This window comes from Ranitomeya variabilis, chromosome 1 (genome assembly GCF_051348905.1).
Source record: "Ranitomeya variabilis isolate aRanVar5 chromosome 1, aRanVar5.hap1, whole genome shotgun sequence".
Classification (NCBI taxonomy): domain Eukaryota; kingdom Metazoa; phylum Chordata; class Amphibia; order Anura; family Dendrobatidae; genus Ranitomeya; species Ranitomeya variabilis.
Window position 1 is genome coordinate 507731132 of NC_135232.1, and position 27670 is coordinate 507758801.

At 44.0% G+C, this 27670-nt stretch overlaps 1 protein-coding gene across 4 annotated transcripts; it reads right to left on the minus strand.

Annotated features, from left to right (window-relative positions):
* Window positions 1-27359, minus strand: LOC143765792 (E3 SUMO-protein ligase ZBED1-like). Of its 4 annotated transcripts, XM_077252847.1 has the most exons (6): window positions 27301-27359; window positions 25824-25907; window positions 25518-25568; window positions 15746-15776; window positions 4548-5800; window positions 791-3490 (listed from the first exon to the last, which is right to left on the minus strand). In XM_077252847.1, exons 5-6 carry the CDS (start codon window positions 5735-5737, stop codon window positions 2824-2826), a joined length of 1857 nt encoding a protein of 618 aa, XP_077108962.1. In that variant the 5' UTR covers window positions 5738-5800; window positions 15746-15776; window positions 25518-25568; window positions 25824-25907; window positions 27301-27359; the 3' UTR covers window positions 791-2823. The 4 variants fall into 4 exon arrangements, with proteins under 4 accessions (XP_077108954.1, XP_077108962.1, XP_077108945.1 ...); XM_077252830.1 differs by lacking the exon at window positions 15746-15776; XM_077252854.1 differs by lacking the exon at window positions 25824-25907 and having other exon boundaries at window positions 27301-27321.
* Window positions 27360-27670: the final 311 nt, after the last annotated feature.

A 27670-nucleotide genomic window follows, 5' to 3' on the forward strand; every position in this document is an offset into this window, starting at 1 on the left:
TCGGGCACATGACATTTTTTGATCGCTTTTTATTCCGATTTTTGGGAGGCGGAATGAACAAAAACCAGCAATTCCTGAAATTCTTTTAGGGGGGGGCGTTTATACCGTTCCGCGTTTGGTAAAAAGGATAAAGCAGTTTTATTCTTCGGGTCAGTACGATTACAGCGATACCTCATTTATGTAATTTTTTTATGTTTTGGCGCTTTTACACAAAAACTATTTTATATAAAAAAATAATTGTTTTTGCATCGCTTTATTCTGAGAGCTATAACGTTTTTATTTTTCTGCTGATGATGCTGTATGGCGGCTTTTTTTTTGCGGGACAAGATGACGTTTTCAGCGGTACCATGGTTATTTATATCCGTCTTTTTGATCGCGTGTTATTACACTTTTTGTTTGGTGGTATGAGAATAAAGCGTTTTTTGCCTCTTTTTTTTTTTTTTTTTTTACGGTGTTCACTGAAGGGGTTAACTAGTGATATAGTTTTATAGGTGGGGTCGTTACGGAATACCAAATGTGTACTTTTATTGTGTGATTTTTTTTTTATTTAGATAAAGAAATGTATTTATGGGAATATATATATATTTTTTTTTTTCTTTATTTAGGAATTTTTTTTTTCTTTTTTTTTTTTTACACATGTGGAAATTTTTTTTTTTACTTTTTTACTTTGTCCCAGGGGGGGACATCACAGATCGGTGATTTGACAGTGTGCACAGCACTCTGTCAGATCACCGATCTGACAGACAACGGCAAAGGCTTGCCGGCGCCTGCTATTAGGAACCCTCTGCAGGCGCCGGCAAGCTAGGGCATGTCATGACCCAGAAGGAGTCCCGCGGCCATCTTGGATCCGGGGACTCCTTCCAGGTCACCGGAGCAGCGCGATCTCATCGCGCTGCTCCGGCGGGAGAGCGCAGGGAGCCCCCGTCCCTGCGCGATCCCCCTCTATGCCGCTGTCACTATTGACAATGGCATCAGAGGGGTTAAATGCCCGCGATCGGCGATAGCGCCGATCGTGGGCATTGCTGCGGGGTGTCAGCTGTCATATACAGCTGACACCCGCACCCGATCACCGCGGCGCTCAGCGTGAGACCGCGGTGATCGGGGCGCCGTACTAGTACTGCAGCTGGCACTAATGCAGTGCCGGCAGCGCAGTACTAGTACGGCGCATGTCGGGAAGGGGTTAAAGTGACTGTCAGCACAGAATGTTCAAACCAAGTAGAGGAGCTCGGTGCTCCATGGTGGCCAATCATATACCTGCACCTTCCCTGCTTGGTTTCCATTTTATCTCCACCCTTCTCTGGCCATATGAAGCCAGAGCTGTCAAAGTGGGGGTGGTGATTAAGGGAAAACAAGCAGGTAGGAAAGTGTATATAAATGATTGGTCCCGCCCTGAAGCAGCGAGCAGCGGGACTTGGTTTGAACAGTCATTTTGTGCTGACTGAGTCCCTCCAAAAAAAAAAAAAAAAAAAAATAGCAATGTGTAAGAAAACAGAATAAAATTGTTTTATATAGTGCAACTAAAATAAAAGGTCACTGAAAAGGTGGCAGTGCCACTAACAAATTTAAAGGGGCTGTCCAATGAAAGATAGTCGATACTTGTTGATGACTGGGTGTTCACCCCATTACAATGGGGGGCAGTGTCACACATGTTTGCCCACTGCTTTATTCATTTTCTATTAAGCTGCTGAGCTCATTTTTTCAGCAGCCCCATAGAGAATGTTTGGGGCATCCAACCTGCAGCTCCATTTAGTAATAGAGTTAAAAGTTCTCCATTCTGCCAATAGGTGCAGGTCCCAATGCTTGAACACCCACTTATCACCAAACTATCAGCTACATGGCAGATAGGAGATACTTGTTTTAACCAAACAACACCTTTACATTTACCTTTACACTTTACGTCTTGTAACATGTAGGAAAACAGCATCAAATGAAAACAGTGCAATAAAGACTAAACAACCTTCAGATGGGCTAGATATAAAACATATAACCAATAACAATCTTAAGGCAAAAAAACAGCGCAATTGTATTAAACAAACTCAGGTGGTATTGCCAGCTTTAACAGGGTAACAATGTTCTTCCAAGCAGGAAGAATAGCAAGTATCTCTTTTAGTGCCTTATTGCGAGAGGGAGTAAAACCCCTACAGCAGTTTGTCTAACTGGTTGCTATGTGACAACTCATAGCAACCAACAAAAATATTTTTTGGACACCAGAGCAAATTAAATTACTCCAAGAGTATTACCAATACTCCATGCAGCAGTCGGTACACTGAGGAAGGTCAAAGTGACCCAAACGTTTGTATGGATAAACCTTACTACTTTACGTTGGCTGCACTGAAGTCTTCACTTCAGCCTCCGGTGTGTGCCAAGTTTACTATACCAGTCAGCACGGTTCGGGAACCTACTTGTGCACCATCTCACAATTGGGCTTACGTTGACTCACATTTACCTCAAGTGAACCTGTCACATTGAACACAATCCTATCTGATTCTGCAGGCAGCATGTTACATAGCAGTAGTAGTTGAGCAAATTAAAATACGTTTTTGAAAAGTAAGAATAACTGAATTTTATATTTCTAAATCCCTGCTCATTCTAGAAATTACTAGCATAAGGGTGGTCCTAATAAGTGATTGACGGCTGTAGCTGTACTCACAGAAACCCCATCTGTTACACCTGCCACCTCAGCATAGACAGATGAGCTTTACATTAATAAAATACCAGTTATTACAAATATTATGCTAAAAACCATGCTGCCCTGGTGTAATGACATGATTTCTACAGACTAGACGGCATTTTCAATGTGAGAAGATCACTTGAAGAACAGATTTAGGGCAGATTGGCATTGAGAAAGACTAGGTACTTCATTTTTTCTGAGCTGATAAGGTTTCTTCTTTCAGTTATTATCTGTCCTGTTTTTGAGAAGACTCTTTCAGAAGGTACAGATGTTGCTACGATGCACAATCTTTCTGCCATCACCTTGTCAAGTCTGGGGTATATTGAAGCCATGGCCTCCCACCAGGTCAGTGGATCTGCGGATCGTGGTATAATTGGCTCTTCTACATAGCCTCTTACTTCAGTTATGGCATCTGCAGAGGGATTCCTTCTTGCAGTTTCTCCTGCTGCTCTTTCATCAAAGAAGCTCCATACAGAAGATGTTTGTTGATCCATTTCTAACATTTCTTCGGCTTCCCCCACTTGGTCTCCTAGTCGGATACAGATGAAGCATCTGGCTGCTAATGTTATTCTTTTGAGTGCTTCATCAACAGCTCGAGCATCGTTAAAGGCCAACTTTTTAAACCTTGGGTCCAATATGGAGGTTTCAGAAAGGAGCGTATTGTACTCCATTCTATGGAACTCCCTGTCCATGGATGCACAGAGTGCAGTCACCAACTCTGTTGCCTTTAATGTGGTTACAGTTCCGTCTGTCTGATGGTGTGTAGTGACGGTCTGCAGATCCCTGCACAAAACTAGCATTTTAGAGGAGGATATATAGCTGAAAGAGAGAAAACAGTGAACATTTTATTAGAAGCAACTCCACTCAAAAATTTACCAACATAGGTCACAATACTAATGCAGCACCCCCAGGATAATGGCAGAGGCAGCACAAGTGCAAAATACTGATGAAAACCATTCACACAAACTACTCATGGAGGGGGTTAGCTAGTAATATAAATGATAGCGCCGTTTACAGACATCTGTGACTCACAAAGTCTTGCTATCAGCTTATTTGTCACAACTCATGACCATGCTATTGTTCAAACCTTCTCCATATGCATTTATAATACTACAGTACCAACACCTCCATGAATTGTAGATGTGCAACTAGTTGCTTCATCAGTATTTTGCAACTGTGCTACCTCAGCCTTTATGATGGGGGTGTTGTGACTTGGGGTTGACAAATACAACTATTTTCTTTGGTGTTTTGTAGAATTTATCAAGGCCTACAAACAAGAAGTCAAAAGATCAAACAATTGTTTTGTAAAATTGTTAACTTTTACACCTTTGTTTGTCACTCCAGCATTTGTAAAATGGGAGTGCAGTGGGAAGGACAAGGTATTGCCAGTCTAACACATAAAATGGTTTCTAAAAGCCATCTAGGTGGAATGAAATTAATGTCTATTTCACCAATATTATTAAGAGGTGTGTCTTCGTGTTGGTGAAAAATTTGCTACCAGAGTATTTTAAGACTTGTGAATCCTCACAACAGGCAGTGTGCGTGCTCTCAGGATTCTCTGGCGACTATGACAAAAGTGTGCAATTTACATACATGCAGTCACATACTGACTAAACGTGTGCTGCCTCACTCATACAAGTGGAGCAAGGCCAGACACCTCTAATTGGAATGTGGCGGGAAGTATTCAAATTGCACACTTGAGGTCACATGTCCACCCACTCCCAGCACTAGAGATTTGACAGCATGCACAATGCACGCTGTGAATATTCACAAGTCTACAGTCTCAGAATGACAGCAGATATAAGCCCCAAGCCTGGACAACCTCTTTAACCTATAATTTGCAATGAATATATTATTAAATAACTGTCTATTGTACCTTTCTGCACTGATCTCCACAGTGACCTGTTCAAATGGCTCCAACACAGTGCATGTCTCCCTTACTACTTCCCATTCTTCTTGGTTTAGAGCGTCAACAGTAGCAAAGATAATGGCCAGGGTTGAAATTACTGCATCTTTCGACTCCAGAACTTGTTTAAGCATGTAGTATGTTGAATTCCATCGCGTCACACAATCTTGTTTCAGCCTCAGCTCAGGCATACCCATCTGTTGTTGTGTAGATTTCAGTTTCTCTGTGGCTATTGTACTTTTATTGAAAAATTCCACTATGGACTTCACTTTGTCCAGAGTTGGCTTCACAATCTTCAGGGCATCTTTCACGATCAGGTTGATAGTGTGTGCAAGACATGGGTGGTGGACCCAATTTAGAAGTTTAATAGCTTTTGTTACATTAGCTGCATTGTCACTAACACAGCAAATCACTTTGCCTTCTATTTGCCACTCTTTTACAACTCTTAGTAGTTCTTCTGCCAAGTTCTCTGAAGTGTGTGTTTCACTAAACTCAAAACAGTCCAGAAGACAGGACACCAGTTTATAGTTTTCTATGAAATGGCACGTAACAGAAACGAATGTGGTGGTAGTCCTGGATGTCCAGCAGTCAGTTGTCAGGCAAACCGCTGTAGCTCTTGTAACCCTCTCTTGCAATCTGGCACGTTCTCTGTCATATATTCTTGGAAGGACTATCTGAGAGATTGTTTTCCTGCTTGGAATATTATACATGGGATTTAGAGAATAAGTGAATCTTCTAAATCCCTTGTCCTCGACAATTGAAAATGGTTGGAAATCTCTGGCAATCATTGCAACCAATTCCTCATCAACTGTAGCTTGCTTTAAATGCGTCATGGATTTGTGTACCATAAGCCGAGTTTTAGATCTTTGTCTTGGTGCTACAGATTTGGTATTAGTTGATGCATGAGGAGTGGCTGATGCTGTACCTGAGGTAGAGGCACAGTCTTCAGGTTTGGCAGCCGCCACACTAACATGACCACTAGCTTGCCTTTTTTCATCAATTTTCACTGTAGGATGCACAGTTCTCATATGCCTGTGAAGATTATTCGTAGACCCTGCTCGGTATGACAGTTTAATTTTACAAATGTTACATTCTGCATTTGTGTTGCCGATGTTATGAAAATGATTCCAAATACTGCTTCTTTTTCGACTTTCTGCCATTTCTCTATCTTATTGGTAGACTTTTTCTTTTCTCTCTGTCCCAGCAGCCTTTTGTGTGTTATACTGTAAGAATAAGAATTCCATAGTTATAGCACAGCATTTTGTTTGTGATTTAAAGAAGTTGGCCACGGCTTTAACTTTATGATCAGAGATGATCGAGTATACTCGTTGCTCGGGTTTTCCCGAGAATGCTCAGGTGGTCTCCGAGTATTTATGACTGCTCGGAGATTTAGTTTTCCTTGCGGCAGCTGCATGATTTACGACTGTTAGACAGCTTTATTACATGTGGGGATTCCCTAGCAACCAGGCAACCACCACATGTGCTCAGGCCGTCTAAGGGTATGCGCACACGTCAGGATTTTTTGCGTTTTGTTCGTGGTTTTTCCGCTATAAAACCGCGATAAAAACGTGAAAAAAACGCTAACATATGCCTCCTATTATTTACAGTGTATTCCGCATTTTTTGTGCAAATGTTGCGATTTTTTCCGCGAAAAAAATCGCATCGCGGAAAAAAAAGCAACATGTTCATTAAAAACGCGGAATTGCGGGGATTCCGCACACCTAGGAGTGCATTGATCTGCTTACTTCCCGCACAGGGCTGTGCACACCATGCGGGAAGTAAGCAGATTATGTGCGGTTGGTACCCAGGGTGGAGGAGAGGAGATTCTCCTCCACGCACTGGGCACCATATAATTGGTCAAAAATAAAAGAATTAAAATAAAAAATAGTCCTATACTCACCTTCGATGTCCCCCGCAGTGTTCCCACCTCACCGCTGCATGCTGCCGCTTAGGTTCCTATAGCTGCTGTGCGGTGAAGGACCTGTGATGACGTCACTGTCTTGTGATTGGTCGTGAGCGGTCATGTGACCGCTCACATGACCGCGATGTCATGGAAGGTCCTGCGCGCACACACCAGCTATAGGAAGAGGAACGGACGCCTCTGAGGAGATGTCTGGGTGAGTATAAGCATTTTTTTATTTTTTTTATTATTTTTAAACATTCTCTCTTTTACTATAGATGCTGCATAAGCTGCATCTATAGTAAAAAGTTGGTCACACTTGTCAAACAGTATGTTTGACAAGTGTGACCAGATCGCTTGGAAAACTTCAGCATTCTGCAAGCTAATTACGCTTGCAGAATGCTAAAAAAAAACGAAAAAAAAAAACCGAAAAAAAACACGCAAAAAAAAAAAATGCGGATTTCTTGCAGAAAATTTCCGGTTTTCTTCAGGAAATTTCTGCAAGAAATCCGGACGTGTGCACATAGCCTAACAGTCGTAACTCATGCAGCTGCTCCAACAAAAACTATATCTCTGAGCAGTCATAAATACTCGGAGACCACCTGAGCGTTCTCGGGAAAACCCGAGCAACGAGTATACTCACTCATCACTAGTTATGATAGGTCATTAATTTTTGATTGGTATGTGTGTGCAACACCCAGCACCCCGACTGATCAGCTGTTCTGTGTCAGCTGGAACTTCCAACTAGTTACTGAGCTGCTCAGTCTACTGTATATTGGCCGCGTACTGCACATCCGTCCCCAATACAAATACAGTAGATAGAGCAGCTCCATAACCAAAGCAGTTCTGACTTCGGCAGACACAGAACAGCTGTTCAGTAGGGGTATCGTGTGTCACAATCCAGCCACTGATTACCTATACTAAGGATAGACCAATGTTAAAAGTCTTGGACAACCATCTAAAGCCAGCAAATGATATGGAGTTGGGTCAGTAAGTGTAATATATACACATACACACATGGTCAAAATTGTTGGTACACCTCGTTTAATGACAGGAAAACTCACAATGGCAACAGAAATAACAAGAATCTGACAAAAGTAATAATAAATAAAAGATCTATGAAAATGGACAAATGAACGTCAGACATTGCTTTTCAACCATGCTTCCACAAAATTTAAAAAATAAATAAAACTCATGAAATAGGCCTCAACAGAAATGATGGTACCCCTGAAAATAATGTGACAAAAGGGACATGTTAAATCAACGTGTGTCCACTAACTAGCATCACAGGTGACTACAATCTTGGAATCAATGAGTGGGCCTGTATATAGGGCTACAGATACTTGCTGTTGCTGTTTGGTGACATGGTGTGCATCACATTCAACATAGACCAGAGGAAGCAAAGGAAAGAGTTATCTCAGGAGATTAGAAAGAAAATTATAGACAAACATGTTTAAGGTAAAAGTTATAAGACCATCTCAAAGCAGTTTGATGTTCCAGTGCCTACAGCTGCACATATTATTCAGAAATTTAAGATCCATGGGACTATAGCCATCCTCCCTGGACATGGCCGCAGTAGGAAAATTTATGACAAATCAAAGACTCGGGTCATACAAGTTGTAACAAAAGAGCCCAGAAAAACTTCTAAACAGATTAAAAGTAAACTTCAAGCTCAAGAAACATCAATGCCAGATCGCACCACCCTTCGTTGTAGGAGCCAAAGTGGATTTCATGGGAGACGACCAAGGAGGACACCATTGTTGAAAAAAAATAAATAAAAAAAGCCACATTGGAATTTGCCAAACTACATGTTGACAAGCCACAAAGCTTCTGGAAGAATGTTCTATGGACAGATGAGACAAAAATGGAACTTTTTGGCAAGGCACATCAGCTTTATAGCCACAGATGGAAAAATGAAGCATATCAAGAAAAGAACACTGTCCCTCCTGTGAAACATGGAGGAGGCTCTGTTATGTTCTGGAGCTGCTTTGCTGCATCTGGCACAGAGTGTCTAGAATCTGTGCAGGGTACAAAGAAATCTCAAGACTATCAAGGGATTCTAGAGAGAAATGTCAGAAAGCTTGGTCTCAGTCGCAGGTCATAGGTCTTGCAACAGAATAAAGACCCAAAACACACAGTTAAAAACAACCAAGAATGGCTAAGAGGAAAACACTGGACTATTATGAAGTCGCCTTCTATGAGCCCTGACCTAAATCCTATTGAGCATCTTTGGAAAGAACAAGAACTGAAAAGGCAACCTTCAAAAACGAGACAACTGGAGCAGTCTGCTCTTGAATGCAGAAGACTGATTGAGAGTTACAGAAATTGTTTGATTGCAGTGATTGCCTCAAAAGGTTGTGCAACAAAATATTAAGTTAACCCCTTCATGACCCAGCCTATTTTGACCTTAAAGGGAACCTGTCACCTGAATTTAGCGGGACCAGTTTTGGGTCATATGGGCGGGGTTTTCGGGTGTTTGATTCACCCTTTCCTTACCTGCTGGCTGCATGCTGGCCGCAATATTGGACTGATGTTCATTCTCTGTCCTCCGGAGTACACGCCTGCGCAAGGCAATATTGCCTTGCGCTGGCGTGTACTCCGGAGGACAGAGAATGAACTTTAATCCAATATTGCGGCCAGCATGCAGCCAGCGGGTAAGGAAAGGGTGAATCAAACACCCGAAAACCCCGCCCATATGACCCAAAACTGGTCCCGCCAAATTCAGGTGACAGGTTCCCTTTAATGACCTGGCCGTTTTTTGCAATTCTGACCAGTGTCCCTTTATGAGGTAATAACTCAGGAACGCGTCAACGGATCCTAGCGGTTCTGAGATTGTTTTTTCATGACATATTGGGCTTCATGTTAGTGGTATATTTAGGTCGATAATTTTTGGGTTTATTTGTGAAAAAAATGGAAATTTGGCTAAAATTTTGAAAATTTCGCCATTTTAAAATCTTGAATTGTTATTCTGTTAAACAAGAGAGTTATGTGACACAAAATAGTTAACTTAATAGTTGTCTAACTTACATCAGCACAATTTTGGAAACAAAATTTTTTTTTGCTAGGAAGTTATAAGGGTTAAAATGTGACCAGCGATTTCTCATTTTTACAACAAAATTTTTTTTTAGGGAACACCTCACATTTGAAGTCACTTTGAGGGGTCTATATGGCTGAAAATACCCAAAAGTGACACCATTCTAAAAACTGCACCCCTCAGGGTACTCAAAACCACATTCAAGAAGTTTATTAACCCTTTAGGTGCTTCACAGCAGCAGAAGCAACATGGAAGGAAAAAATGAACATTTAACTTTTTAGTCACAAAAATGATCTTTTAGCAACAATATTTTTATTTTCCCAAGGGTAAAGAGAGAAACTGGACCCCAAAAGTTATTGTACAATTAGTCCTGAGTACGCCGATACCCCATATGTGGGGAGGAACCACTGTTTGGGAGAACGACAGGGCTCGGAAGGGAAGGAGCGCCATTTGACTTTTTCAATGAAAAATTGGCTCCAATCTTTAGCGGACACCATGTCGCGTTTGGAGAGCCCCTGTGTGCCTAAACATTGGAGCTCCCCTACATGTGACCCCATTTTGGAAACTAGACCTCCCATGGAACTAATCTAGATGTGCGGTGACCACTTTAAACCCCCAAGTGCTTCACATAAGTTTATAACGCAGAGCTGTGAAAATAAAAAAATCATTTATCTTTCCTCAAAAATAATTTTTTAGCCCGAAATTTTTTATTTTCACAAGGGTAACAGGAGAATTGGATCCCAAAGGTTATTGTCCAGTTTGTCCTGAGTACGCTGATACCCCATATGTGGGGAGGAACCACTGTTTGGGCACATGTCGGGGATCGGAAGGGAAGTAGTGACGTTTTGGAATGCAGACTTTGATGGAATGGTCTGCGGGCGTTACGTTGCGTTTGCAGAGCCCCTGATGTGCCTAAACAGTAGAAACTCCCCACCAGTGACCTTATTTTGGAAACTAGACCCCCCAAGGAACTTATCTAGATATGTGGTGAGCACTTTGAACCCCAAGTGCTTCACAGAAGTTTACAACGCAGAGCCGTGAAAATAAAAAATCATTTTTCTTTCCCCAAAAGTTATGTTTTAGCAAGCAATTTTTTATTTTCACAAGGGTAACAGGAGAAATTGGACCCCAATAATTGTTGCCCAGTTTTTCCTGAGTATGCTGGTACCCCATATGTGGGGGTAAACCACTGTTTGGGCGCATGTCGTGGCTCGGAAGGGAGGGAGCACCATTTGACTTTTTGAACGCAAGATTGGCTGGAATCAATGGTGGCGCCATGTTGCCTAAAAAGTGGAAACCCCTCAATTCTAACTCCAACACTAACCCCAACACACCCCTAACCCTAACTCTAGCCATAACCCCAATCACAACCCTAACCCCAACACACCCCTAACCCTAACCCCAACACACCCCTAACCACAACCCTAACCCCAACACACCCCTAACCCTAATCCCAACCCTAACCCCAACCCTAACCCTAATCCCAACCCTAACCACAACCCTAACCCCAACACACCCCTAACCCTAACCACAAGCCTAATCTTAACCCTATTTCCAACCCTAGCCCTAATTCCAACCCTAACTCTAATTCCAACCCTAACCCTAAGGCTACAGTGCCTACAAGTAGTATTCAACCCCATGCAGATTTAGAAGGTTTACACATTTGGAATTAACTTGGCATTGTGACATTTGGACTGTAGATCAGCCTGGAAGTGTGAAATGCACTGCAGCAAAAAAGAATGTTATTTCTTTGTTTATTTATTTTTTTTAAATTGTGAAAAGTTTTTTCAGAGGGTCATTTATTATTCAACCCCTCAACCCACCATAATTCTGTTTGGTTCTCCTAAAGTATTAAGAAGTAGTTCAGGCACAAAGAACAATGAGCTTCACATGTTTGGATTAATTATCTCTTTTTCCAGCCTTTTCTGACTATTTAAGACCCTCCCCAAACTTGTGAACAGCACTCATACATGGTCAACATGGGAAAGACAAAGGAGCATTCCAAGGCCATCAGAGACAAGATCGTGGAGGGTCACAAGGCTGGCAAGAGGTACAAAACCCTTTCCAAGGAGTTGGGCCTACCTGTCTCCACTGTTGGGAGCATCATCCGGAAGTGGAAGGCTTATGGAACTACTGTTAGCCTTCCACGGCCTGGACAGCCTTTGAAAGTTTCCTCCCGTGTCGAGGCCAGGCTTGTCCGAAGAGTCAAGGCTAACCCAAGGACAACAAGGAAGGAGCTCCGGGAAGATCTCATGGCAGTGGGGACATTGGTTTCAGTCAATACCATAAGTAACGTACTCCACCGCAATGGTCTCCGTTCCAGACGAGCCCGTAAGGTACCTTTACTTTCAAAGCGTCATGTCAAGGCTCGTCTACAGTTTGCTCATGATCACTTGGAGGACTCAGACTGACTGGTTCAAGGTTCTCTGGTCTGATGAGACCAAGATCGAGATCTTTGGTGCCAACCACACACGTGACGTTTGGAGACTGGATGGCACTGCATACGACCCCAAGAATACCATCCCTACAGTCAAGCATGGTGGTGGCAGCATCATGCTGTGGGGCTGTTTCTCAGCCAAGGGGCCTGGCCATCTGGTCCGCAGCCATGGGAAGATGGATAGCACGGCCTACCTGGAGATTTTGGCCAAGAACCTCCGCTCCTCCATCAAGGATCTTAAGATGGGTCGTCATTTCATCTTCCAACAAGACAACGACCCAAAGCACACAGCCAAGAAAACCAAGGCCTGGTTCAAGAGGCAAAAAATCAAGGTGTTGCAGTGGCCTAGTCAGTCTCCTGACCTTAACCCAATTGAAAACTTGTGGAAGGAGCTCAAGATTAAAGTCCACATGAGACACCCAAAGAACCTAGAGAACTTGGAGAAGATCTGCATGGAGGAGTGGGCCAAGATAACTCCAGAGACCTGTGCCGGCCTGATCAGGTCTTATAAAACATGATTATTAGCTGTAATTGCAAACAAAGGTTATTCCACAAAATATTAAACCTAGGGGTTGAAGAATAATTGACCCACACTTTTATGTTTAAAATTTATAAAAATTTAACTGAGCAACAAAACTTTTTGGTTTGTAAGATTTATGCATCTGTTAATAAATCCTGCTCTTGTTTGAAGGCTCTAACTTATTTGCATCTTATTAAACCTGCTAAATCTGCAGGGGGTTGAATACTACTTTTAGGCACTGTATGTGCCCACGTTGCGGATTCGTGTGAGATTTTTCGGCACCATTTTTGAAAAATCCGCAGGTAAAAGGCAGTGCGTTTTACCTGTGGATTTACCGCGGATTTCCAGTGTTTTTTGTGCAGATTTCAGCTGCGGATTCCTATTGAAGAACAGGTGTAAAACGCTGCGGAATCCGCACAAAGAATTGACATGCTGCGGAAAATACAACACAGCGTTTCCGAGCGGTATTTTCCACACCATGGGCACTGCGGATTTGGTTTTCCATAGGTTTACATGGTACTGTAAACCTGATGGAAAACTGCTACGAATCCGCAGCGGCCAATCCGTTGCGGATGCGCAGCCAAATCCGTACCGTGTGCGCATAGCCTAATTCTAACCCTAACCCTAGTTCTAACGCTAATTCTAACCCTAGCCCTAACCCTAGTTCTAACCCTAGCCTTAACCCTAGTTCTAACCCTAGCCCTAACCCTAGTTCTAACCCTAGTCCTAACCCTAACCCTAGTTCTAACCCTAGCCCTAACCCTAGTGGAGAAAAAAAAAATATTTTCTTTATTTTATTATCGTCCCTACCTATGGGGGTGATAAAGGGGGGGTTCATTTACTATTTTTTTTATTTTGATCACTGTGATAGGTTTTATCACAGTGATCAAAATGTACCTGGAACGAATCTGCCGGCCGGATTTTGGAAGATGGCGGCGCCCATGGAGAAGACGGACGGACACCAGGAGGCTCGGTAAGTATGAGGGAGGTGGATCGGAGCACGGGGGAGCAGACAGGAGGACGGAGGGGAGTACGGGACAGAACGGAGGACTGGGGAGGAGATCAGTGGCGGTGGGCACATCAGGGTTTCCAGCCATGGCCGATGATATTGCAGCATCGGCCATGGCCGGATTGTAATATTTCACCACTTATCACAGGTGAAATATTACAAATTGCGCTGATTGGCTGTTGAAAGTGAAACAGCCAACCAGAGCGATCGTAGCCATGGGGGGTGGGGGGCTGAAGTACCACTCCCCCTGTCGGTCGGGTGAAATTGGAGTTAACCCTTTCACCCGACCTGCAGGGACGCGATCATTCTGTGACACAGCATATGCGTCACAGGTCGGATTGGCACCGACTTTCATGACGCATACGCTGTGTCACAGGTCGGGAAGGGGTTACAGGTACCATAATTTCTGTCCAAGCCTATTCATGAGTTTTATTTATTTTTTCAATTCTGTGGAAGCATGGTTGAAAAGCAAGGTCTGACCTTCATTTGTTCATTTTCATAGATCTGTTATTTATTACTTTTGACAGATTCAAGTTATTTCTGTGACCATTGTGTGTTTTTCTGTCATAAAAAGAGGGGTATCAACAATTTTGACCACGTGTGTTAACACACACACACTCTGAAAGGAACCTTCAGGCGAGGGTCCTCAACTGGAACAATTTCTCTTGACAGCCCTATTACTGCATTGTAATGAAGTCCCCCGTGCTTTAAAAAGTTTCTTGCTATATGCAGCAAAAAGTTTTATATTGGGTGTAATTAGACCCACCTAGAAAAAATACCTAAAAAATGAATGCAAGTCACTTAAAAGTATGTTATTATATACGAAACCCTTTAAAAAAGTTGACTATATTTATTAACGATCTGGTAGGTTTACACAGTAAAATATCGATATTTGCAGATGATACAAAACTATATAAAGCAGTCAATACAAGAAAACATAGCATCCTGCTACAGATGGATCTGGATAAGTTGGAAACTTGGTCCGAAAGGTGGCAAATGCGGTTTAGCATTGATAAATTTAAGGTTATACACATGGGAAGACGGAATCACTATTACACATTGAACGGGAAACCACTGGGTAAATCTGACACGGAGAAGGACTTGGGGATCCTACTTAATGATAAACTTACCCAGAGCAGCCAGTGCCAGGCAGCGGCTGCCAAGGCAAACAGGTGGTGCATTAAAAGAGGTCTGGATAAGCATGATGAGAGCATTATACTGCCTCTGTACAAATCCCTGGTTAGACCGCACATGTAGTACTGTGTACAGTTTTGGGCACTGATGCTCAGGAAGGATATAATGGAACTAGAACTAGTACAAAGGAGGGCAACAAAATTAATAAAGGGGATGGGGGAACTACAATACTCAGAGAGATTAGCAAAATTAGGATTATTTAGTCTAGAAAAAAGATGACTGAGGGGCGATCTAATAACCATGTATAAGTATATAAGGGGACAATACAAATATCTCTCCGAGGATCTATTTATACCAAGGAAGGTGACTGTCACAAGGGGGAATTCTCTGCGTCTGGAGGAGAGAAGGTTTTTCCACCAACATAGAAGAGGATTCTTTAGGGTATGTGCACACGTTGCGGTTTTTCCCGCGGATCCGTGGCGTTTTTGACGCTGCGGATCTGCAGCTGTTTTTCATGCGCTTACAGTAGCACGTAAACCTATGGAAAACCAAATCCACTGTGCACATGCTGTGGAAAAAACTGCGCAGGAACGCAGCGTTGTTTTTTCCTCAGCATGTCAATTATTTGTGCGGATCTGCAGTGTTTCTGCACCCATTGACTTGCATTGAGTCGGGCACATCTGCAGCAAAACCGCAGCTGTAAAAAAGATCTGCGGTTTAGCTGCGGGGGAAACGCTGCAGATCAGGAGGAGGGAGTGTGTGGGCGAAGTGTGGGTGGTGACTGTGTATGTGTGTGCGGGCGGGGTCTGTGCGAGGCTGTTGGGGGTCTGCCGTGGCTGTCTTTGGGGGGTGTGTGTGCGTGCAGGCATCATCCGATGGGACTACAAGTCCCATCGGGCTATGCCTGCTACAGTAACAGTGATTGACACATTAGCCAATGATGGGACAGTAGTAATCTCATCATCCAGCTAATGTGTTGAATGTAAAAAATAAAAAACACACACACATACAGTACATATAACATACAACATTCAACATACATACAACAGTACATACAACATACAACAGTACATACAATACATACATATAGACATACAGTACATACAGTACATACAACATAGAGTACATACTCACCATCACCTTGATCTCCGAAGCCCTTGCTCACCTGTAAAAAATATTAAAATAATAAACAAACAATATACTCCCTGATCCGCAGATATCCAATTAATACGAGTGTCCCACGACGATCTCCCGTGGAGAGCAGCCACATCAGCTGATGTGACTGCTCTTCAGGGCTCCGACAATACAATGACGGAAAGTATCCTTCCGCAATGTATTCCTCCGCCTCTGTGAAAAATATCGGATTACGTACCGGTAATGCTCTTTTATAGAGCCCACGACAGCACCCACTGAGAGAGGGGATCCGCCCCTGGGAACAGGAAACCTACAGAGAGATAAAAGGGGCGGCCCCCCCTCGCTCCTCAGTTGTTTTACAGAGAATAAGGAGGAACCGCCGCCAGGTTTTTTAGTTTAACAGGTTTAGTTATATATACATATTTACAACTTCATATCATCTTACTCTATTATATACATCTCCCTATAAGACACCACGTGTAACTAAATAAAGAAAAGGGAGGGAATCGAATGGGTGCTGTCGTGGGCTCTATAAAAGAGCATTACCGGTACGTAATCCGATATTTTCTATTCGCCACGACAGCACCCACTGAGAGATTTACAGAGATTATAGATTGGGTGGGTTAACTGAGCCGAGAACCGATACCCCAAAGGTTAGATCAGAAGCAGCAGATAGGTCTAGTCTATAGTGCTTATAGAAGGTATTAGGCGAAGACCAAGTTGCAGCCTTACATATAAGGTGTATTGGCACGTTCGCTCTTTCTGCCCAGGAAGTCGATAAGGCTCTAGTGGAGTGTGCTCCGATATGCAGAGGAGGATCTCTTCCCTTAGATCTGTACGCCAAGATTATAGCATCCCGGATCCAGCGCGACAGTGTGCACTTTGTGACTCTGGATCCCTTGTTTTTCCCCTGGAAAGACACAAAGAGAGCCCTACTCTCCCTCCAGTCCTTAGTTCTTTCTATATAGGTTAGAATAGCTCTTTTAACATCTAGGGTATGAAGCCTAGCTTCTTCTGGAGTCGAGTGGTTCTCATAAAAGGTAGGTAACAAGATCTCCTGAGACCTATGAAAACTAGTGGCTACCTTAGGGAGATAACATGGATCTGTCTTTAAAACTATTCTGTCAGAAGTCACTGACAGGAATGGAGGATCTACTGATAAGGCATGGAGATCACTCACCCTTCTGGCAGATACTAATGCCACTAGTAATATCGTCTTTAATGAGACATGCTTCAAAGAGGCTGTCTGAAGAGGCTCAAAAGGGCTTTGTGTCAATGCATCCAGGACTAACGTCAGATCCCACTGTGGAATCTGTGGTACCTTAATAGGTTTTGATCTCTCGCAAGCGGAAATAAACCTAGATATCCATCTATTGCCTGCAACATCAGAATTAAACAGAGCTCCTAGAGCCGAAATTTGGACCTTTAATGTGCTAACCGAGAGTCCCAAGTCCAGACCCTTCTGTAGAAATTCTAATATTGAGAATATAGGAACTTCCGAAGAGAGTTGTGCAGTATGGAATTCAAGAAATTTCTTCCAAATCCTAACATAAATACTGGTAGTGGAAGGCTTTCTACTCCTCATGAGGGTATTTATTAACCCCCTTGAGAACCCTCTAAGCTCTAGTAATTGCCTCTCAAATTCCAGACAGTCAAGTTCATTCCTTTTACTTGAGGATGTAGGAACGGCCCCTGAGATAGAAGGTCTTTGGTCTGAGGCAGAATCCAGGGGTCTGAAATTGACATCGCTCTGAGCCACGAAAACCATGGCCTCTTGGGCCAGAATGGGGCTATCAGTAGAACTCTTGCCCCTTCTTCCCTTATCTTTCTTATGACCACCGGCAGTAGATTCCATGGAGGGAATGCATAGGCTAGGTCGAATGCCCATGTTATATGGAGGGCATCGAATATGTCCGGATTGTCCTCTCTGCATAGAGAGGCGAACATCCTCACCTGACGGTTTGCTCGTGTGGAGAACAAGTCTATCTGGGGTACACCCCATTTGGCTGTTATCAACCTGAACACTTCCCTGTTGAGCATCCATTCCCCCTGATGCAGAGTGTGGCGGCTGAGGAAGTCTGCACGAAGGTTGTCTATGCCTCTGATATGTACTGCCGACAAGGATAGTAGGTGACCTTCGGCTAGCTCCATGATGTCCGAAGCAACTCCCATAAGATTTTCTGACCGAGTACCTCCTTGACGGTTCAGATAGGCCACTGCGGTTGTGTTGTCGGAGAAGACTCTTGTGTGAGAGCCTCTCAGCTGAGGGAGAAAGTGGAGTAGGGAATAAAATATAGCTTTCAGCTCTTTTACATTAGAGGAATTTTCAAGCTCTGCATAAGACCAGAGACCCTGGGCTACCTGATCCTGAAAGTGTGCCCCCCAGCCATCGGGACTAGCATCCGTGGTAACATTAGTGGATGAAGTGATAACCCATAAAACTCCTTTAGATAGATTGCCCCAATCTAACCACCATGCAAGGGAGTGTATTACATCTGACGTTAGAACGACTGTGTCATCCAGCTTTCCTTCCCTCCTAATGTCCTCTTGTAATACAAATTTTTGTAGCTGTCTAGTGTGGAATTGCGCCCATTGGACAGCGGGAAGACAGGAAGTCAGGGAACCTAATAAAGACATGGCATTCCTCAATGACATACTACGCTTACTGATGGCTATACTCACTTTATGTATTATGGTGGTCTTTTTCTCATCAGGAAGCCTACATATCTGGTCAACTGAGTCCAATAGGAGCCCCAGAAATTTCTGACATGTCACAGGCTGGAGCCTGGATTTTTCCCAGTTTATAATCCAGCCCAGTTTTTGCAAAGAAAAAACTACTTCCCCCAACCTTTTCTCACACTGTAGGGAATCTCTACCTACAATCAACAGGTCATCCAGATACGGAATTACTAGTGTGTCCCTTACTCGTAGGAAGGACATTACCTCTGATAGTAACTTGGTAAAAACCCTTGGAGCCATGGATAAACCAAATGGCATAGCCCGGTATTGTAGGTGACAGACCTGCCCATCTATAACCACTGCTACCCGGAGAAATTGTTGGTGTAACTGGTGAATGGGGAGATGGGAGTAAGCATCCTTAAGATCCAATACTACCATGTAACAATTTGGAAACAAATTTTTAATAGCTGAACGAATAGATTCCATTTTAAATGTTCTGGGTTTTATAAAGGAATTTAATTTTTTCAAATTGATTATGGTTCTAAAAGAGCCGTCGGGCTTAGAAATTAGAAATAGGGGGGAGTAGAAGCCCTTCCCTATCTGGGATGGTGGCACTTTTATTAATACGTGTTTGGATATGAGGGATTTAATTTCCGTTTCCAGGGCCTCCTGCTGAGGCCTAGATTTTAAGGATGTAAGAAGGAAGGAATCCGGAGGTGTTTGGATGAAGTCTAAAACGAGGCCTGAAGAAACTAAATTGATGGCCCACAGATTGACCGTTATTTCCTTCCATTGCTCTGCAAACTGTAGAAGTCTAGCTCCCACTGGCAGAACCGGGTCAACGGAATTTATCCGCTGGCTTAAAGGGACGTTTATTGAACAAATTCCCTTTTTGTTTAAATTCTTTATTATTATTCCACCGGTCTTTAAAGCCTCCCTTCTTGCCGAATGGTGGCTTCCTGAACGCCCTTCTGTAAGAAGGAATAAAGGGATTAGGGAACCCCTTCTTCCTTTCACCCGCCTTAGTGAGTATTTCATCTAATACGGTTCCGAAGAGGTACTCACCCTGACAGGGTATGGCACACAATTTGGACCTGGACTGGGCATCTCCTTTCCAGTTTTTTAGCCATAAGGCTCTACGAGCCGTGTTAGTAAGACTGGCCGTTCTGGCCGCTAGACGGAGTGAGTCAATAGAGGCATCAGAAATAAATGCCGCAGCCCCCTTAATTAAAGGAATAGCGGAGCGCAATTTTTCCCTGGATACTCCGGCCTTAATGTTTTGGTCCAGCTGGTCAAGCCAAACTAGCATAGACCTGCTAGTAGATGTGGCTGCAATTGCAGGTTTAAAGGCAGTTACACAGGCCTCCCATGACTTTTTAAGTATTGTGTCAGATTTCCTGTCCATAGGATCTGATAATGAACCTGCATCTTCGACTGGCAGGGAGGAACGGCGGGAGGTGGATGCCACAGCCGCATCCACTTTAGGTACTTTGGACCAAGTGGTCAAGTCCTCATCATCGAAGGGGTACCGCCTTTTACATGAGACTGGCACAAACCCTTTTTGTCCTTTATTCCATTCCCGTTTAACCAGGTCCTTGATGGCCTGATTCACTGGAAATACATGGCCCTTCTTTTGCGAAAGACCAGCAAACATAGCGTCCTGAGGTGTCTGAGGTTCTTTAGACTCTGATACCCCCATAGTACCCCTCACTGACTTAATCAGATTATTTACACCGTCTGTAGGGAAACAGACGTAATCCTCCTCATCCGAGGAGCCCGATCTTTGAGAAACGTCTGAGCTGACCTCCCCACTTTCTGCTGACGTGTCTGCTGCAGGAGAAGGCGCCTTCCTGGTTCTTTTTCCCACATTCACCGCTGGACTACTTCCCAAGGACTGAAGTTCTTCCCTTATCATGAGACGAATCTCCTTCATCCTGACCGAACTCTCCTGCTGCAAGGTGTAATCTATGCAACTCTGACATAATCTTTTAATATAGGAGTCCGGCAGGGGCTCATTACACATCGCACACTGCTTGTGCCTAGATTTCTCCGTCCGCTTACCCTATAAGATAGAAGTAGGAGAAACTACCATTAGCCCCCATAAAGCCAGCTACACATTTACCCAGGAGTAAGGTTAAATACCGTCTGCCGGGTTGTACGATCAGCTTTTGGTGCAGAGCGGCCTGACTTTTTCACCGATTTCTCAGTGGAGTCACTCCTCTTTGAGTGTCCACTGCCTTTCTCTTTGGCATCACCACTAGGCAGGATTAAATCCTCCAGTGGGCGCTCGATATCCTCCTGGGACGACATGTTGCGCAACCAGGAGAGCTCTAAACTGCCTTATATAGCACCGCCTGTGCCTCACAGCTGAGAAAGCACTCCCCCCCTTTTTTTTTTTTTTTTTTTTTTATACCTGATCAACAGAGGAGATCAGCGATTATCCCAGGTGTGTGGCCCGCAGTCTCCTTCTCCAGCCGCAGATGCTTGCAGTAATTACCGGCAACCGCAATGGCGCCTATAGACGAGCCCAGGCTGCCCCCGCGACCCCGGAAGTTGAACCAAGCATTTCCGGGACGCCGCTGCTACTGCGCATGCGCCGGCGTCTCTGCTACACGCTGGAAGACGCCCTAGTAAGCGCTGTACCTGCAGCCATGTTAGCTTCACTCTGGAGGGACCAGGAGGGGAACAAAACCCCCGGGGAGAGGCCAGCACACCGCAGCTCCACCAGGAGCATATCTTCCTACCTGCCCCCGGACCCCGGGCTGGACGAGGTAGGTGCCGCTCCGCATCATCGGTGGCCTCATACAACAGTGTCCCAGCAGGGAGACTGTTGATAACCTCAGCAGATGAGGGGTCCACAGGATCATCCCCCCGTCTCTGTTTACCCGCTCTGGAGCCCCTGCCGCTCAGCAGAGTCGTACAGGCGGCAGTCCAGGCGGGTCTTCCTCTTGATAGCAACTCCATAGAGTCTTCTCTGTGGGTTCCCGTCTAGGAACAGGAAACCAACTGAGGAGCGAGGGGGGGCCGCCCCTTTTATCTCTCTGTAGGTTTCCTGTTCCCAGGGGCGGATCCCCTCTCTCAGTGGGTGCTGTCGTGGCGAATAGAAAATAGTCCCTATTCTCACTTGTGGCACTGCTGTGTGGGAAAATTCCCACGCAGCTTTGCCATAAAGTGAGACCCTGAACTCAGGTAACCTCTTCAGTGATGCACTGCAGGAGCCATTGTCCTCTGTTAGCGTGTCACTGGAGGCCCTATAGAGCAGTGACATCACCCGATGTCACTGTTCTATAGGGGAGATCATCGTGGGAGACTCGTTATTAATTAGACTACGGCGGAAAGCTAGTATACGGTTGGTTTATTATTTTTAATTTTTTGCAGGCGTCCGAGTATGGTAAGTATGGTGAAATTAAGAATATTAAAATACTTTTTTCTGGCTGTGTCTTATTGACTCCTCTCCATTATTAACCGGGCTTAATGTCACCTTACATTAGCAAGGTTACATTAACCGCTTATTACCCCACATCCCACTGCTACAGGGGAGTGGGAAGAGAGGGGCTAAGCGCCATTTGTGGGGCGGCAGGGGGCTGGTACTTGTAGCCGGGGGGGGGACGGGCAAATATCCGTGGCCCCTCTCTAGCCTAAGAATATCAGCTTGCAGCCGTCTGCGTAGCCTTTCTGGCTATAAAATATAGGGGGACCCCACATCATTTTTTTGGGGGGGTCCCCCTATTTTAATAGCCAGTAAAGGCTACGCAGTCAGCTGCGGGCTGATATTCATAGCCTGGGAAGGGGCCATGGGTATTACCCCCTTCCCAGGCTACAAATATTGGCCCTCGGCTTTCCCCCTCTGGCACAGAAAACGGCGCGGGAGCCCACGCCATTTTTTTTTCCTTTTTTTTTAAATTAAACGTTCATTAGCCCCTTAATCCCATATGACGTACTATCCTGTCAAGGTGACCTGGGACTTAATTCCCAGTGACGGGATAGTACGTCATATGCGATCGGCCGCGCTCTCGGGGGGGAGCGCGGCCGAGTGTCAGCTGACTATCGCAGCTAACATCCGGCACTATGTGCCAGGAGCGGTCACGGACCGCCCCCGGCACATTAACCCCCGGCACACTGCGATCAAATATGATCGCAGTGTTCCGGCGGTACAGGGAAGTATCGCACAGGGAGGGGGCTCCCTGCATGCTTCCATGAGACGATCGGTACAAGGCGATGTGCTCACCTTGTACCGAGCGTCTCCTCCCTGCAGACCCCAGATCCAAAATGGCTGCGGGGGGGGGGGGGGGGAAGTAGCCCCGCAGACATTTTACTTCCAGGTCCTGCAGGGAGCTCAGAGCAGGCGCTGGCAAGCCAGGAGCAGGGCACGTCAGATCGCTGATCTGACACAGTGCTCTGCAAAGTGTCAGATCAGCGATCTGTCACTATACAGTGATGTCCCCCCTGGGACAAAGTAAGAAAGTTAAAAAAAAAAAAAATTCCTAAATAAAGAAAAAAATAAATATATATATATATATATATATATATATATATATATATATATATATATAGTTCCCATAAATACATTTCTTTATCTAAATAATAAAAAAAATAATAAAAGTACACATATTTAGTATCGCCACGTCCGCAACAACCCCTTCAGTGAACACCGTAAAAAAAAAAAAAAAAACGAGGCAAAAAACAACGCTTTATTATCATACCGCCGAACAAAAAATGGAATAACACGCGATCAAGAAGACGGATATAAATATCCATGGTACCGCTGAAAACGTCATCTTGTCCCGCAAAACAGCATCATCAGCAAAAAAAAATAAAAGTTATAGCCCTCAGAATAAAACGATGCAAAAATAATTATTTTTTCTATAAAAGTTTTTATCGTATAAAAGCGCCAAAACATAAACAAATTATGTAAATGAGGTATCGCTGTAATCGTACTGACCCGAAGAATAAAACTGCTTTATCCATTTTACCAAACGTGGAACGGTATAAACTCCCCCCAAAAGAAATTCATGAATAGCTTGGTTTTTGGTCATTCTGCCTCACAAAAATCGGAATAAAAAGCGATAAAAAAAAAAAAAGTCACATGCCCAAAAATGGTACCAATAAAAACGTCAACTCGTCCCGCAAAAAACAAGACCTCACATGACTCTGTGAACCAAAATATGGAAAAATTATAGGTCTCAAAAAAATATTTTTTGCAATAAAAAGGGTCTTTTAGTGTGTGACAGCTGCCAATCATAAAAATCTACTAAAAAACCCGCTATAAAAGTAAATCAAACCCCCCTTAAATCACCCCCTTAGTTAGGGAAACATAAAAAAAAAAATTAAAAAATGTATTTATTTCCAATTTCCCATTAGGGCTACGGTTGAGGCTAGGGTTGGGGTTAGGGGTGGGGCTAGCGTTGGGGCTAGGGTTAGGGCTACAGTTAGGGTTGGGGCTAAAGTTAAGGTTAGGGCTACAGTTAGGGTTGGGGCTAAAGTTAGGATTACATTTACGGTTGGGATTAGGGTTAGGGTTATAGTTGGGATTATGGTTAGGGGTGTGTTTGGGATAGGGTTTCAGTTAGAATTGGGGGTTTCCACTGTTTAGGCACATCAGGGCTCTCGAAACGCGACATGGCGTCCGATCTCAATTCCAGCCAATTCTGCGTTGAAAAAGTAAAATAGTGCTCCTTCCCTTCCGAGCTCTCCCGTGCGCCAAAACAGGGGTTTACCCCAACATATGGGGTATCAGCATACTCAAGACAAATTGGACAACAACAATTGGGGTCCAATTTCTCTTGTTACCCTTGGAAAAATAAAAATTTTGGGGGGGTAAAAAAATATTTTTGTGGGAAAAAAAATAAATTTTTATTTTCACGACCTGAGTTATAAACTGTAGTGAAACACTTGGGGGTTCAAAGTTCTCACAACACATCTAGATAAGTTCCTTGGGAGGTCTAGTTTCCAAAATGGTGTCACTTGTGGGGGGTTTCTACTGTTTAGGTGCATCAGGGGCTCTGCAAATGCAACGTGACGCCTGCAGACCAATCCATCTAAGTCTGCATTCCAAATGGCACTCCTTCCCTTCCGAGCTCTGCCATGCGCCCAAACGGTGGTTCCCCCCACATATGGGGTATCAGCGTACTCAGGACAAATTGGATAACAACTTTTGGGGTCGAATTTCTCCTTTTACCCTTGGGAAAATACAAAACTGGGGGCTAAAAAATAATTTTTGTGGAAAAAAAAAGAATTTTTATTTTCACGGCTCTGCGTTATAAACTGTAGTGAAACACTTGGGGGTTCAAAGCTGTCAAACACATCTAGATAAGTTCCTTAGGGGGTCTACTTTCTAAAATGGTGTCACTTGTGGGGGGTTTCAATGTTTAGGCACATCAGGGGCTCTCCAAACGCAAAATGGTGTCCCATCTCAATTCTAGTCAATTTTGCATTGAAAAGTCAAACGGCGCTCCTTCCCTTCCGAGCTCTGCCATGCACCCAAACAGTGGTTTACCCCCACATATGGGGTATCAGCGTACTCAGAACAAATTATACAACTTTTGGGGTCCATTTTCTCCTGTTACCCTTGGTAAAATAAAACAAATTGGAGCTGAAGTTAATTTTTTGTGAAAAAAAGTTAAATGTTCATTTTTTTTTTAAACATTCCAAAAATTCCTGTAAACCCCTGAAGGGTTAATAAACTTCTTGAATGTGGTTTTGAGCACCTTGAGGGGTGCAGTTTTTAGAATGGTGTCACACTTGGTTATTTTCTATCATATAGACCCCACTAAATGACTTCAAATGTGATGTGGTCCCAAAAAAATATTGGTGTTGTAAAAATGAGAAATTGCTGGTCAACTTTTAACCCTTATAACTCTCTAACAAAATGTTGGTTCCAAAATTGTGCTGACGTAAAGTAGACATGTGGGAAATGTTGCTTATTATTTTGTGTGACATATCTCTGTGATTTAAGGGCATAAAAATTCAAAGTTGGAAAATAGCAAAATTTTCAACATTTTCGCCAAATTTCCGTTTTTTTTCACAAATAAACGCAAGTTATATCAAAGAAACGTACAGAGGATCGTTTTTTCTGTCCGGCGACAGAACCTACCTTGCCGTGATATGGCAACCTCCACGCAATGTCAGCTTGCCCTCACTGACCCTGCAAAAATAAAGAAAGCACCACTGTGAAAAAAAACACATGACCGTAAAGAGCCATAATGATGGAGACATTAAATGGATGTAAATCTTATCTACTGTAGTAAGGTAGTCAATACACAAATATTTTCATAGTGGGTATCAGGGGTATTGGTTGCTAAGAGCAAGCCATAATTGGGTCTAGTTTGTCAATTAGACATATCACATACAAGTACACCTGGGACACTGACCCTATTTTTTGGCCTGGTAGTATCTCTACCTTGTCGTGGAGTTTGGGGGGAAACTGCGATCAGCGCCAGCAGGGGACCATGATGAGAGTAGTGTCTGCTTCCGCAGTGTCCAACTGTAAAAATAAGAAAAAATTAAAAATAAAAAAAAAATCCATGTACTCACCTGTCCTAATCGTCATCCCCAGTAATGCTCTTGACCGCTCATGCAGAGGAGCCAGGGAGAATGACACCTGCAGCGAGTGGGCCCTTAGTGAGTGACAGGACACCGCTCGCTAAGCACAGCAGAGGTCGGGGCTCTCTCACTGCAGGCGTCATTCTCCCTGGCTCCTCTGCATGAGCGGTCGCATGGATTACAGTGGGGGGATATTTAGGACAGGTGAGCATAAGGATTTTTTTTTCTTCCTTATTTTTATAGGTGGAGACAGTGATGCAGAGAAGACTACTACTCTCATTATTATCCCGTTGGTGATGGGAACCATGATGAGGGCAGCGTTCAGCACTCAGCGCTTGGGCCCAGAGCAAACTGTGCACTGATTCCCAGGCTCAGATACGTGTTGCATGGATGGCATCCGTGTGGGATACGTGTCACTCAGACCACGACACGCGGTCCATGGAAACACACTGACGTGCGCAGACTCATTCATTTCAATGGGTCTGTATGTGTCAGTAATACAGAATAATAAAGAAGTGCAATTTTTTTATATACATGTATAAAATGTATCCACAAAAGTACAATCTATTTAAATCTAAAATTAACATGATCTGTAAAAACTATAAAAGAAAAAAAAAATGTAATGCCAGAATTGTGGGATTTGGGTCATAATGCCACAAAAATGCATTAAGAAGCAATCAAGGCATCAGATGTACCCCAACATTTAATATATATGTACCAGATGTTTTGGAAAATTGCAAATCAAGTAATTTTTTGGGTATGAATTTCTTGGGTTTTTTTTACCTCAGTAAAATAAAATTAAAAAAACACAAGCCCACACATCTTATTTTCCCACTGACAAAGTCAAAGTTACAGCTCTTAGAAGAAGGGGAGGGAAAAATGAAAGAGCAGAATTAAAAAAAAAAAAAGGTGGCATTCCATGATTGCACACTTAAGGGGTTAAAAGCTTGGCCATGTCAGTTAGAGGCCGTGAGTTTGCATCAGGGCTGCTGACCTATTGTACTCTTAGTTTGCATATACCTGCATCTGTCTGTAGTGTTTGTCTGCCTCAGACTATAGTATTATTTTCCCACTGTAGAGCAGCAGGAACTACAGAAATTAATGAGAGGTAGAAATCCTCCTTTTATTTACCTAAGATCGCTGCCAGTGCCCCCTCACCCCAGTGCCCCCTAACTTCAGTGCCCCCTCACCCCAGTGCCCCCTCACCCCAGTGCCCCCTCACCTCAGTGCCCCCTCACCCCAGTGCCCCCTCACCTCAGTGCCCCCTCACCCCAGTGCCCCCTCACCTCAGTGCCCCCTCACCCCAGTGCCCCCTCACCTCAGTGCCCCCTCACCTCAGTGCCCCTGCAGCAGCCGGACATCCACCACTGTCTGTGTGACTGTGTCTCTGTGACTGTAAGTTGTGATATCACAGATCATGTGTGCACTCTCTACACTAAGCAGCCAATCACAATAAAGGTATGTGTTCATTTGGGAGGAGCCCAGTCACGACAGAGCATTGCCAACCATTCCCCACTTGTAAGCATGGCTCTCAGTCTCCTCCTCGGCTCCTCCCAGCCCCCAGTAAGGCGGGAAGAAGCTAAGCAGCAAACAGCAGGGGGAAAACATGGTCTCAGCTCCCTGTGGTGGTGAAGCAGCCCCTTGTTCACATGAAAGAGCCATGTCTTGGTCTTGGATCATTCACGTCACTACCCGCTACCCTAT